This window comes from Cetorhinus maximus, chromosome 26 (assembly GCF_964194155.1).
Source record: "Cetorhinus maximus chromosome 26, sCetMax3.hap1.1, whole genome shotgun sequence".
NCBI lineage: Eukaryota > Metazoa > Chordata > Chondrichthyes > Lamniformes > Cetorhinidae > Cetorhinus > Cetorhinus maximus.
Window position 1 is genome coordinate 19,165,762 of NC_135904.1, and position 14,869 is coordinate 19,180,630.

A 14,869-nucleotide genomic window follows, 5' to 3' on the forward strand; every position below is an offset into this window, starting at 1 on the left:
ATATCCTTCTGGTAATGTGGCGACCAGAATTGCACGCAATATTCCAAGTGTGGCCTAACCAAGGTTATATACAGCTGCAGCATGACTTCCCAGCTTTTATACTCAGTACCCCTGCCGATGAAGGCAAGCATGCCATATGCCTTCCTGACTACCTTATCCACTGGCGTTGCCACTTTCAGTGACCTGTGGACCTGTACACCCAGATCCCTCTGCCTGTCGATGCACTTAAGGGTTCTGCCGTTTACTGTATAATTCCTACCTGTATTAGACCTTCTAAAATGCATTACCTTGCATTTGTCCGGATTAAACTCCATCTGCCATTTCTCCGCCCAAGTCTCCAAACGATCTATATCCCGTTGTATCCTTTGACAATCCTCTTCACTATCTGCAACTCCTCCAACCTTAGTGTTGTCTGCAAACTTACTAATTAGCCCAGTAACTTTTTCCTCCAAATCATTTACGTATACTACAAACAGCAAAGGTCCCAGCATTGATTCCTGAGGTACACCACTAGTCGCAGCACTCCATTCAGAAAAGCACCCTTCCACTGCTACCCTCTGTCTTCTATGACCAAGCCAATTCTGTATCCATCTTGCCAGCTCACCTCTGATCCCGTGCGACTTTACCTTCTGTACCAGTCTGCCATGAGGGACCTTGTCAAAGGCCTTACTGAAATCCATGAAGATAACATCCACTGCCCTTCCATCGTCGATCATCTTTGTCACTTCCTCGAAAAACTCGAACAAGTTAGTGAGACATGACCTCCCCTTCACAAAACCATGGTGCCTCTCACTAATACACCCATTTGCTTCCAAATGGTAGAAAATCCTGTCACGAAGAATCTTCTCCAATAATTCCCCTACCACTGACGTAAGGCTCACCGGCCTGTAATTTCCTGGATTATCCCTGCTACCCTTTTTAAACAATGGAACAACATTGGCCATTCTCCAGTCCTCTGGGACCTCACCCGTAGCCAGTGAGGATACAAAGATTTCTGTCAAGGCCCCAGCAATCTCCTCCCTTGCCTCCCTCAGTACTCTGGGGTAGATCCCATCTGGCCCTGGGGACTTATCCACCTTAATATTCTTCAAAACAAAAACGAAAATACCTGGAAAAACTCAGCAGGTCTGGCAGCATCCAAGACGCCTAACACCTCCTCTTTTTTGATCTTAATACGATCCAGGCTATCCACACACTCTTCCCTAGACAAATCGACCACTAAGTCCTTCTCTTTGGTGAATACTGATGAGAAGTACTCATTTAGTATCTTTCCCATTTCTTCTGGCTCCACACACAGATTCCCACTTCTGTCCCTGAGTGGATCTACCCTTTCCCTTGCTACCCTCTTGCTTTTTACATATGTATAAAAGGCCTTGGGATTTTCCTTAATCCTGGTTGCCAATGACTTTTCATGACCCCTTTTAGCCCTCCTGACTCCTTACTTATGTTTCTTCCTACTTTCTTTATATTCTCCATGGGTTTCATCTGTTCCCAGCCTTCAAGCCCTTACAAATGCTTCCCTTTTCTTATGGACTAATCTCACAATATCCTTAATTATTCAAGGTTCCTGCAACTTGCCATACTTATCCTTCATCCTAGCAGGAACATGCCGGTCCTGAATTCTTATCAACTGACGTTTGAAAGCCCCTCACATGTCAGTTGTTGATTTGCCCTCAAACATTCGCCTCCAGTCTGGATTCCTCAGTTCCTGCCTAATATTGTTATAATTAACCTTCCCCCAATTAAGCACCTTAACCCGAGGACTCCTGTTATCCTTATCGAGCAGTACCTTGAAACTTACTGAGTTATGGCCACTTTTCCCGAAATGCTCCCCTACTGAAACTTTGACCACCTGGCCGGGTTCATTCCCTAATACCAGGTCCAGTATTGCCCCTTCCCTAGTTGGACTATCTACATATTGTCTCAAGAAGCCCTCCTGGATGCACCTTACAAATTCTGCACCATCCAAACCCCTAGCACTAAGTGATTCCCAGCCAATATAGAGAAAGTTAAAATCACCCACCACAACAACCCTATTGCTTTTACGTCTTTCCAAAATCTGCCTACATAACTGTTCCTCAATCTCCCGCCGGCAATTGGGAGGCCTATAGTAAACCCCCAACATTGTGACCGCACCCTTCCTATTCTGGAGCTCTACCCATATTGCCTCGCTGCATGAGCCCTCCGAGGTGTCCTCCTGTCATACAGCTGTGATATTCTCCTTAACTAGCAGTGCAACTCCCCCACCTCTTCTACATCCTTCTTTATCCTGCCTGAAACATCTAAATCCTCGAACGTTTATCTGCCAATCCTGTCCATTCTTCAACCAAGTCTCTGTAATAGCAATAACATCATAGTCCTAATACAAGTACTAATCCAAGCTCTAAGCTCATCTACCTTGCCTGTTATACTTCTCACATTGAAACAAATGCATTTCAGACCCCCAGTCCCACTGTGTTCAGTAATTTCTCCCTGCCTGCTCTTCCTCTTAGTCCTACTGACCATCTTCCCTAGTTCCCAGTCATTTATTTCACCTGCTGACCTATTGCTCTGGTTCCCATCAATGACTTGGATGAAGGGGTTGAATGTATGGTTGCTAAATTTGCTGATGTCACAATGATAAATGGGGAGTAAGTTGTGAAAAAGAAATAAGGAATCTGCAAAGAGATACAGATAATTTAAGTGAAAGTGGGCAAAAAATTTGGCAGATGGAGTTTAATGTGGGAAAATATGAACTTGTCCAGTTTGGCAGGAAGAATAGAAAAGCAGTATATTATTTAAATGGAGAGAGATTGCAGGGCTCTGCAGTACACAGGGATCTCAGTGTCCTGGTACATGGATCACAAAAGTTAATATGCAGATACAGCAAATGATTAGGAAGGCAAATGGAATGTTGTTTATTGCAAGTTGAAAGTTAGAAGTTTTGCTACATCTGTGCAGGGCTTTTGAAACCACAACTGGAGTATTGTGTAGTTTTGGTCTCCTTACTTAAGAAAGGATATAGTTATATTAGATTACATTACATTAGATTGGATTACATTAGATGTAGTTCAGGAAATGTTCACTCCACTGTTTCCTGGGATGAAGGGGTTATTTTATGAGGAAAGGTTGAACAGATTAGGCCTGTCTGGGAGTGTAGAAGAATGAGAGGTGATTTTATTGAAATATTTAAGATCCTGAGGGGACTTTAGAGTGGATGCTGAGAGGATGTTTCCCCTCAGGGGAGAGACTTGAATTAGGGGACGCAGTTTAAAAATAAGGGTCTCCCATTTAAGATGGAGATGAGGAGATTTTGTTTTCAGTCAAGGGTTGCTGGTCTGTGAAACTCTTTTCCCCAGGGAGCAGTGTAGACTGGGGGCATTGAATATTTTTAAGGTTTGAGTTAGATAGGAAGTCAAAGGGTATAACGGGATAGACTGGAAAATGAAGTTCAGGCCACAATCAGATCAGCCAAGACTTTATCAAATGGCGGAGCAGGCTTGAGGAGTCAAATAGTCTAATTCCTGCTCCTAATTTGCATGTACATAACATCTGGTCTATTAAGTCACACTCTTTGGGAGGCAACTCTGACCCATTTTGGTTTGAAATGTGAGATATTTAACATCTAAAGGAGCCACTTGTTTATTTTTAAAATTCGTTGTTATTCTATGATCGTTAAATCTTTGGCCGTGTAAAAGCAGAGAAATACTAAAAGATATAGGACCCTGTTTTCCCTATCTCAGTCTTTGTTTCGAGTGTGGGGAAGAGACAGGCGCGTTTGGTGCGTATTGACGGGCTCGGCTTGCCGTGCGCTGATGAGGTGGAGCTCGGCCGTGGAGACGTCGCTCCAGGAATGGGCGGAGCTAGCGGTGGGCGGGGAGGGCTGTGCCGGGCCGGGCCGAGCCGAGCGGCGCGGGGTGGGGGGGCGGGGCCGAGCGGCGCGTGGGTGGGGCGGGGCCGTCGCCGAGCGGCGCGGGGGGGGGGGGGGGGGGTGTGCGGGGCCGAGGCGGGGAGGGGAGGAGGGGGGGGGGTGAGGGGCCGGGGCCGAGGCCGAGCCGGGGGGGGGCGGGGCCGAGGCCGAGCCGGGAGGGGCGGGGGGGCGGGGCCGGTGCTGAGCGGGGGGGCGGGGCCGAGGCCGAGCGGGGGGGCGGGGCTGAGGCCGGGCGGGGCCGAGGCCGAGCGTGGGGTCCGTGGCAGGGCGGCGCAGGGGGGGGGGGGCGAGCGGCGCAGGGGGGGGGGGGGGGGGGCGAGCGGCGCAAGGGGGGCGGGGCCGAGCGGCGACGTGTTTACGCAACGGCGACAACAGCCCAACCCTGACCAACAACATGAAGTCCGCAGTCGGACTGGCAGCGTCGGCGAGCGGCTTTATCTGACAGCCCCTGGCACTCACCGGGGTGGGAAAGGGGGCACAGCCTCTTGTGGCGGCGGAGCGGGGATGGAAAAGAAGGAGGTGGCGAAGGTAAACCGATCAGTGACAGGGTGTTTGTTTAGCTGGTTTGTTTGTGCTGGGGAGGAGGCCAGGCCTGGCCTTGCAGCGGCCCTGAGTGGAAAATTTCACCCGGATCTGAGCTTATACAGCAACCGGGTGCCAACTGCTTTCAGCGGGCGGAATTACCAGAGGGAATGTTGTTGGCTGAGAATGTTGTCTGTGGTGGTCTTTAATAGGAGTTCGCTAATCTGACACCTCGATCCTTCCACTTTTAAAAATCCACCCTTTTCCTCGTTTTGGAAACGTTAAAGGGACATTTAAAAATATCCCTCAATTTGTACCCTATTGGGGCTTTAATCACTGCACAATATGTTACAGTCCTTAAATTGGGGCGAGTACAATTGAGATACTTGGCTGGCATAGCAGTAATTAAGGGAGAAACACTTGTCTCATGGATAATCAGAAAAGTCACTTGCCTTTTGTTTACAGGTGCCACAAAAATAGAACAAGATCGCTGGAGATATAGTATTTTTTTTTGCCTTACAGCATCTATCTGATCCTATGTACCTGTTACAAATAACGAGCTGCCCTATCATAAGTTTTATCTGTAGCCCTCTTGTTAGGAATGTGGCACAACTGGTGCTGCAGGAGTTAGAGTCAGAGTGAGAGGAAAGAATGGAAAATGTTTTGCATTCCGGTGTGGTGGAGACCGGTTAAAGTTTTGTTATGTAGTGAAGCTATCTTGTCACACTGTAACTTACTTTGTGAAGAATAGAATTGCAATTCTTGCCTGTTTACAGAAAATGAGAATAATTTTCAATTGTGTAGCCTGAAAACTTTAAAGATAGCTTGAGGTACCTTTTTTTAAAAATTGAATCTCTAGTTGAGTCACTGAATTTCTGTGCGTTCAATCACCCTTTTTCGGTATCTTAGTACAATACAAGAGTTGGCTGTCCCAGTTTAAAATGTTACAATGTTTCCTGTTAGAATTGGGGGATTTTAGTTCTTTGCCTTATCTTTCATGTTTTGTTTTTACAAATAAATATGGAGTTAGCTAAAGTTGAAGTTATTCTTGAGTAACACCTGGGCTTGTATCCAAGTTAATGCAGCAGAGACATTGGATTTACATACTAAACCTACCGAATAATGTGATTATTTGGAGAATAAATGCTTTAAATTCAGCATTTCTTCTGGCAGTCTTGCTGGTTGAGATTGAAACCAGCTTGAGTCCTAATGTAGTAATTGGACATCTGAATTACACCCAGGACCTAAAAACTGGTTGCCACAATTTTTCTAGTATAATTTTTGGTTTTAAGATTTTGTGTAGCAGCTATTATGAGTTGATAGTATATTTATATGCCTTGTTTATAGATTGGAATTTTGATAGTTCATGTTTAGTTTATATTAATAGCCTGACATTCAGTACTCTGATCAATTCTTTACATTCTGATTATTTTATCAACTAATTTTATGTGTGGTTGCCAGAGAGCATCTCAAATAAAATACTATGCATTTTTAAATTGAATCCAGCCCACTGCTGGCTGGTCTCCCAAATTCCACCCTCTGTCGATTTGAGGTCATCTAAAACTCTCTCTGTGTCTTAACTTGCAGGAAGTCCTGTTCCCATTCCCCTATCGCCCTTGTGCTCACTGACCTGCTTTGGCTACCGGTCAAGCAATGTCTTGGTTCTACAGCTCTCATCTGTATTTTCAAACTCCTCCATGGCTTTTTCCCTCCCCTCCCCTCCCCTCCCCTCCCCTCCCCTCCCCTCCCCTCCCCTCCCCTCCTCCTCCTCCCCTCCCCTCCTCCTCCTCCCCCTCCCCTCCTCTCCTCCTCCCGCCCTCCTCCTCCCGCCCTCCTCCTCCCGCCCTCCTCCTCCCGCCCTCCTCCTCCCGCCCTCCTCCTCCCGCCCTCCTCCTCTCCTGTGAAGTGTCTTGAGATGTTTCATTACATTAAAGGCACTAGCTTATATTAATTATAAAATAGTAAGTAGAATATTCTACAGTCTTTGTCAAATATTCCAAACTAGTTTAATTTACCATTTTATGTTGGTACCAAATAGCAGAACTTTCACAAACAAAATTGAAATGATCTATTGTAAATATACTTAATAAAGAAGCAAGGAGGATTAAACGGAGAATGGAACATGATTATAGAAAGTGAAGGAAGTTGTAATACTAAATATAGTAATTCAAAAAACCTTTGACAAAATGCTGGATATTATGTTATGGGTGTTGACCTACAGTTTCTGGATTAATTTTCAAGTTGCAAGTACAAATGTTGCAACAGAGGCTGAGACGGTATTGACCTTTTTAGAGAGTGTCATAGAATGATCTCATCAGGGTGCAATTGGATGTTGGGGCTATAGACAAGGTATTTTGTTCAGTGGTTGCACTTTTGGTTTGATCCCTTAAATGATGTGAGGCATTTACTTGGTTGCATCAATGACGGAGTCTGCTCCTGACACCAACACTGCCTTGGTCAAAATCATGAAAGATATCCTTTGTTCTGCTCAGTGTGTGCATTCGCAGGGAGGCACAATCTGTCCATGGTATTTGATACAGTTGGTCATGCCATGCTACTACACAACCTCTTCTCCATAGTTGGCATTGACCTTGCATGATTCCATTTCTGATCCCCATGCAGCCAGAGCATCTCGAGCAATATCTTCTCCTTACCTTGCATTTTTATTCTTTGGAGATCACTAGGATCCATCCTTAACCCCTTCGTCATCCCTCACTAGTATGTTGATTCTATATCTCAAAAGCATGCATCACCTTCCATGCATCCTGTAAACCACGGCTAGCTGTATCTCACTTGTTTCATAGATCATTTCTCTTTTTTTTATTTGTTCATGGAATGTGAGCATTTCTGCCTAATTATGCATCCCTAATTGTCCTTGAGAAGATGGCTGACCATGAGCTTCTTGAATCACTGCAGTCCGTGTGGTGTAGCTACACACATAGTGCTGATAGGGAGGCAGTTTCAGTTTTTTGACCCACTGACGGTGAAGGATCAGCGATTATGGTTCCACGTCAGAATGGCTAGGAGAGGAACCTGCAGGTGGTATTGTTCTCATGCGTTTGCTGTCTTTGTCCTTCTGGGAGATGGAGATCACAGGTTTGGAATGTGCTGCTGAAGGAGGCTTAGTGAGTTGCTGCAATGCATCTTGTAGATGGTACACGTTGCTGCCACTGTGTCCAGATGGTGGAGGGATTGAATTTTTAAGCTGGTAGATGGGGTGCCAGTCAAGTGGGTTGCTTTGTTCTGAATTGGTTGAGCTGCTTCAGTGTAGTTGGAACCGCATCCAGACAAGTGGGGAGTATTCTATCACACTCTTAATTTGTGCCTTGTAGTTGTTGGAAAGACTCTGGGGAGTTAGGAAGTGAGTTGCTCGCTGCAGAATACCCAACCTCTAACCTGCTCTTGTAGCCACAGTATTTATGCGCCTGGTCCAGTTAAGTTTCTGGTTAATGGCGATTTCAGCGCTCACCCCACCCCTGCCAGGATGTTGATGGTTTGAGATTTCATGATAGTGAAAATCAAGGGAGATGGGGGGTTAGACTTTTGCTTGTTGTGGATAGTCATTGTGTTATGACTGGGGTGGGAGGAGTGTGAGGTTTATCTAGCCCCACTGCTTCATAGGTCACACCATTAGTTTAAAAGTTTAATTCACTCACAAATGGCCAGTGATTTACCTTCGCTATTGTTACACCCAGAATGTAAGAGACTTTAACCAGCCTTCCTTCAATAAACTCAGAATAAGAACATAAGAAATAGGCGCCGGAGTAGGCAATTCGGCCCCTCAAACCTGCCCCGTCATTCAATAAGATCATGGCAGATCTGCCCCAGGCCTCAACTCCTCTTTCATGCCAACTCCTCATAGAAATAATGATTTATTACAAAGCAATATTTTTAAAAACAAGTTGCAAGAACTGGTTAACACATGATTTGTAATCTGGAAGTGTAACTATCTATCCCTCTTAAATTCCCCAGCGCACACACGCGCACTAACAAAGGACAAATAAATAGGGTCTCTGCAGAGATGGACAGTTGAACAAAAGACTTTAAAAGATAAAGTTCGCAGGGTTTCGACACTGTTGATCTGGAGCTCCCTCGTGTGAAGACAGGTCGCTCCTAGTTAGCTGGAGGTTCTCATCAACGGAGCTTTGGCATGGAGGAAAATAAAGCCGATCAATCCTTCTGTCTCAGCCTCTCAGGTTTCCAAAGAAAGAAGTTCCACTGAGATGAGAACTTCTTCCTGGATACTGATAACCACTCTATTTCAGACAAGGCAAGGAGCGGGCAAGCTGGGCAGCTTCACTTTCTCAGTTAATTCCCAACTGAGTTCAAAAAATTCAGTTCAAAACTTAAAGCTCCTCTGTCATGTGATTTCCAGCAAATGTCTTTGCCTTTAAACCAGTTTTTTTCCATCAATTGCAGTTCAATAAGCTCTCCCCCACTTAAGTGCCATGCTGGTCAGGTGATTTTCTTGGAAAAGGCATGCTTGTTCACATTCCAAGGTGAGCTTAAGACCCTTTTTTAAAATCCAGGTCAGTTTCCAAGTGTCCAGATAATGCAATGTCCTTCCATATTTTAAAAGAAAAATACAGCTCTTGAAGATATGGTTCTAACAATTGCCTGACACCGCATGGCATGACTGTTTCTTGCAACTTACGAATCTAAGCCTGAATGTTGTTCAGGTCTTGTTGCACGGGGGTACAAACTACTTCAATATCTGAGGCGTCGAGTGAAACTGAGCACCATACAATATTCAGCAAACATCCCCACTTCTGAACTTATAATGGAGGAAAGGTTCCTGAAGCAGCTAATGATGGCTGGACTTGGGACTCACCCCTGAGGAATTCCTGCAGCAATGTTCTGGGGCTGAGGTGACTGGCCTCCAACAATCACAACTATCTTCCTTTTGTATGGAAGTATGATTGTAGCCAGTAGAATGTTTGCGGATTCATATTGACTTCAATTCTACTAGGGCTCCTCAGGATCACACACTGTCAAATGCTGCTTTGATGATGAGCAGTCACTCTCACCTCACCTCCTGGAGTTCAACTTTTTTGTCTATGTTTGTACCAAGGCAGAGTGGTTCTGGAGGAATCCAAACTGTGCACCTGTGAGCAAGCTATTGAGTAAGCTTCTGAGTAAGTGCACTTGCTAGCACAGTTTGACGTCTTCCGTCTCTTTGCTGATGATTATGGTATGGTAATTGGCCGAAATCAATTTCTCCCTGCTTTTTATGGAGAGGACATACCAGGACAGTTTTCTATTCTTGTCTGGTAGATGACAGTGTTGTAGCTGTGCTGAAAAATGTTTGGCTGGATGAAAGGCTAGTTTCTGGGGCAGAAGCCTTCAGCACTAAAGCCAAGATGTTATCGGGGCTCATTGCCATTTTTGTATCCAGTGTTTCTTAATATCACAAGGAGTGAATTGGGTGGAGATTGGCTTCTGATGGTGGAGCCCTCGGGAGGAAGCCAAGATCAATCATCCACTCAGCACTTCTGGCTGAAGATATGCTTCACCCTTGCCTTTTGTGCTCAAGTGTTAGGTTGGTTCGACCCTTTTCTTTTAATATGTCTTGTTAATTAAACATCAGAGTACACACACATGCAGTTGTAACAAAGCAGGATCAGGCCTTTATTGAGACATCATACATTACAATTCCAGCATGAGTGAGGCATAGAGAGTCCCACTGTCATCATATAGTAATTCTACTTTTGATCTCTATATTCCATGCATACCACCAACAAACATTAGTAAAACAAAGATTCATACAAGTGACATCAAAATAACAGCATGGAGTAGTAGAATGCACTTGGCTGTCCTCAATCCCTTCTAATCATCTTGTTGGTATAGTTATATTGGTCTTGTGTTCGTCCTGTCACTTTACCATGGTTATATTGATCGTATAAACCATCTCCGTGCCCCACATACACAAGTGACCAAGCTAATGGATTTCAGACCATCACAGACGTAGCTGAATGAATTCATACATTCCATTACCCATTTTATCTGAGATGATATTCTTGCCTTTGGCTCTCTTACATGATGCATCTATGCTTAGCAGAAAGCTGATTCCAATGACAGCCCAGGATATCGAGGTACTTGAGTAATGTGAGCTCTTATTATCACAGACTCCTTCATCATTTGAGGATTGGGATGTTCATGGAATTTCCTCTGCTTGTTAGTTGTTTAGTTCAGCACCACTATCACTTCTGGACTTGGCAGGACTGCAGAACTTTGATGTGACCCATTGGTTGTGATTGCTTAACTGTCTATAGACTGCTATTTCCACTGTTTACAAAAGAAAAAAACAACTTGCATTTAAATAGCACTTTTCACAACTATAGAATGTCTCAAAGTGCTTTACATCAAATGAAGTACTTTCTGAAGTGTAAAAACTGTTATAATGTAGGAAACACGGCAGCCAATTTCCACTTAGCAATGTGATAATGGCGGATTATGTTTTTTGTTACGTTGATCGAGGGACAAATATTGGCCAGGATACTGGGGATATCTCACTTGCTCTTCTTTGATATAGTACTATGAGATATTTTACATCACCCAAGCAGGCAGACAGGGCCTCAGTTTAACATCTCATCCGAAAGATGTTTATACTGTAGATTTACTAGGTTGGAGACTCCTTTATAAAGTATCCTTGGTGCTGCTTCTGGCATACTCTGCTACACTTCTCATTGGCCACCTGGCTTGATTCTGGTAGAGTGAAGAATACGCCGGCCGGGTCATGAAGCTACATTGTGTTGATGTTTTAGAGGCGCACAGCACTCTGGAGGTGTCCATCAGTTTGAAGACAGGACTTCATCTCCACAAGTGGTCGTCCCTACCAACATTGCCATGGACATATGCATCTGTGTCAGCTTGCTGAAGACAAGGTCAAGTTGATCTCCCTCTTGTTGGTCCTTTCGCAAATTGCCACAGGCCCAGTCTAGCGACTATGTCCTTTAGTACTCGGCAACTCCAAACAGTTGTCGTTCTACTAAGCCATTCTTGGTGATGGGCGTTCAAACCTACCACCCATTCTGTGCCCTTGCTACCCTCAGTGCTTCTTCCAAGTGATGTTCAAAATGGAAGAGTACTGATTCATCAGCTGAGGGAAGGAATTAGGTGATAATCCAAGCAGAATGTTTCCTTGACCATATTTTTACCTGATGTCATGAGACTTCAACGAGTACAGGGTCCATATTGAGGACTCTCAGGGCCATTCTTCTTTCTTCACCTCCCCCACCCACACCTGCCTCCCCAGGCTATACTACTCTGCTGACACCATTGGTGGGACTGCCCTACCACTGGGACAAAGCATGCCTGACTTTTCAGGTTGACTGGGCAGTGTGTGCTTTTGTCATGTATGAATCTGGCTCCAGGGCTGATGCCTGGTAGTCTGCCCTGTTTTATTCCAATTGTAGTTTTTGTAGTGGTTTTGATACAGCTGAGTGACTTGCTAGGCCATTTTGGAGGGCAATTAAGAGACAACCACATTGCTGTGGGTCTAGAGTCACATAGTTATAACATTAGTAAAAATGATCAGTTTTTGCGGAAATCCGGTATCTTCGCAATCACCACTACTGATGCTAGCTTTTTATTCCAGATGTGTAAACTTGTAGTCATCCAAAGCTCTGCTGCCCATGTCTTAAATATCGCACTAAGTCCTGTTCCCCTATTACCCCTGTGCTTGCTGACCTACTTTGGCTTCTGGTCAAGCAACGCCTTGATTTTAAAATTCTCATCCTTGTTTTCAAAGCCTGCCATAGTTTCGTCCATTCCTATCTCTGTAATCTCTTCCAACCCCACAACCCTCTAAGATATCTGTGCCCCTTTAATTCTAGCCTCTTCACCCCCAATTTTAATCGCTGCATCATTGGTGACCATGCCTTCAGTTGCCTAGCCCTAAGCTTGGAAATATTCTTCCCCACTTTTCTCCTTTAAGAAATTCTTTAAAACCTATCTCTGTGACCAAACTTCTGGTCATCTAATTTCTCTTTATGTGGTTGAGTGTCATATTTTGTTTTATAATGCTTCAAGGAAATACCTTGGGATGTTTTATTACATTAAAGGTGTAATCTAAATATATGTACTCAAATTGGTAGGAGATGGCTACTGGTGTTGCACAAGGACTTATACCGTGGCCTCACCTATTGACTATTTTATTAAAGGCTTAAACGCACACTATGGAGCCATATGCCCAAAGTTTGCTGATGACCCAAAGATAAATGGCATATTAAGTAGTGCCGATGGGAGAATAAAATTGCACAAAGATGTTGATAGATAATTGAATGGGGAAAACTGTTCCAGATGGATTTCCTCCTTTAAAGGCACTCCTTAAAACTAAACTCTATGATGAAGCTCTTGTTACCTAATACCTTGTTATTTGACTCTTTTTTTTGTTCTATAATACTTCTGCGAAGCACCTTGGAACATTTTGTTATGTTAAAGGCACAGGTTAAGTGTAAAGCCATCCATTTTGGATCAAAAAAGATAGATCTGAGTATTTTTTTGAATGTTGAAAAGCTAGGAGCAGTGCATGGTCCAAAGAGATATAGGGGTTCATGTATCTAGATTACCAAAATGTCATAGTCAGGTATAAACAAATAATCAAAAAGCTAATGGAATGTTAACATTTATAACTCGAGGGTTGCAATTTAAAGGGGAGGAATTTTTACTATAGCTGTACAAAGCCATGTTGGACCACACCTGCAGTACTGTGTGCAGTTCTGGGCACTGTATCTTAAAAAGGATATATTGACGGTGGAAAGAGTGTAGTGCAGATTGACCAGAATGTTATCAGTGCTTCAAGAGTTATGTTATGAGGATAGATTACATGAACTAGGCTTGAATTCCCTGGAATATAGAAAATTAGGAGTGCTTTTTAGATTATAGAGTGCTTTTCACAACCATGAGATATCTCAAAGCACTGTTAGGGGTGATCTGACTGAGGTTTAGGGATGCAATGGTAGATAAGTCAAACCTTTTCTCCTGGTGGAGGAGCCTAGGGCAAGGGGACATAACCTTAAAATCAAAGGTAGGCCACTGAGGAGAGAAGTTCAGAAATATTTCTTCATGCAAAAGGTGAAAGTTTGGAACACGCCCCCACAAAAACCAGTAGCTGCTAGCTCAATGAATAATTTTAAGTCTTAGTTTGATCAATTTTTGCTTGCCAAGGGCATTGAGGGATATGGGGGCAAGATGGGTGAATGATGTTAGGATGCAGATCAACTATGGTCCCATTAAATGGTGGATCAGGCTTGGGGTGCTGAATCATCGACTCATGTTCCTAATGCGCTCCCTCACAGCAAGTTGCTCTGGGGCCCCTACCGTTTTTCTGCAACATTCTGCTGCTTTATATCCTTCTTGTGTTTTGGAATTTAACTCTGGAAGATAGGGCAAGGAAATTGCAGATGCATCGGTCATTGTCTTCCAAAGCTCTCTGGATTCAAGAATTGAGCCTTTGGATTGAAAAATTGCAAATGTTACTCCATTATTTAAGCAGGGAGGGAAGGAGAAACCAGGTAACTACAGATAGTTTAATGGCCACTGTGGAGAGGTTACTGGAATCTGTCATAAATAGTGAGCACTTGGGTAAGTTTCAGCTGATCAAAGAACTAGCATGGATTTGAGAAGGATAGATTGTGTCCAACTGATCTAGTTGAATTTTCTTTGAAGAGGCATCCAATCTGGTAGTCAAGGGAGTGTCTATATGGATTTCCAGTGGTTATTATGAACTGCTGAAGACATTTATAAAGGTTCCACATAAGAGATTAGAAAAAAATAAGTACACTTAAAATTGGAGGTAACCTTGTGATGTGGGCTGGTAATTAATTGGGAGGTAGCAGAGTAGGGATAATAGGAATATTCTCTGGGATATGACAAGTGGTCTTCCTCAGATCTGTACTAGGGACTCATCTTTTCACCTTAACATGTTAATGACTTTGAAGGAATAGAGAGTTGTATATCAAAGTTTGAAGATGACGCTAATTTAGGAGGTGAGGTGTGTAGATGGGAGCAGGAAGTTACAAAGGTGCACAACCTTAAGTGAGTATGCAAAACAATAGCATATGGGGCATCATCATGGGGAAGTGCGAGGTCATCTCCTTAACTCTGATAGACAAATTGGAATATTTTATTTGCATAAGACCAGGAACTTTGGAAGAGCAAAGGGACTTAGATGTCTATATGCAGTAAAAGCGAGTTGCAAAAGGTAATCAAAAAGGCTAATGGAATGTTGGTCTTTACCTCTTTGAGGTCTGAAATACAAAGGGGCAGATGTGGTGTGTCAGTTGTACAAAGCCTTGGTACAACCCCATCTGGAGTACTGTGTTCAATTCTGGGCACCGAACCAAAAGAAAGTTCTACTGACCTCGAAGAGGATACAACACAATATCAATAGAATCAGGCTTGAAGGGTTAAATTATAAGGACAGGTTGTGTAAAC

The 14,869-nt window shown here is 43.8% G+C and overlaps 1 protein-coding gene across 4 annotated transcripts in view; it reads left to right on the forward strand.

Annotated features, from left to right (window-relative positions):
- Nucleotides 1–4,244: 4,244 nt before the first annotated feature.
- Nucleotides 4,245–14,869, forward strand: part of secisbp2l (SECIS binding protein 2-like) — a 63,427-nt gene continuing 52,802 nt past the window's right edge. For 2 of the 4 annotated variants that reach the window (XM_078530279.1, XM_078530282.1), the window contains exon 1: nt 4,292–4,438. Coding sequence is in view for 2 of the 4 variants with exons in the window: in XM_078530283.1 (XP_078386409.1) it covers nt 4,415–4,438 (24 nt within the window). In the remaining 2 variants the exon portion in view is untranslated. Of the gene's footprint in view, nt 4,439–14,869 lie in introns of all 4 variants that reach the window. The other 2 variants (XM_078530283.1, XM_078530278.1) reach the window with 2 other exon arrangements.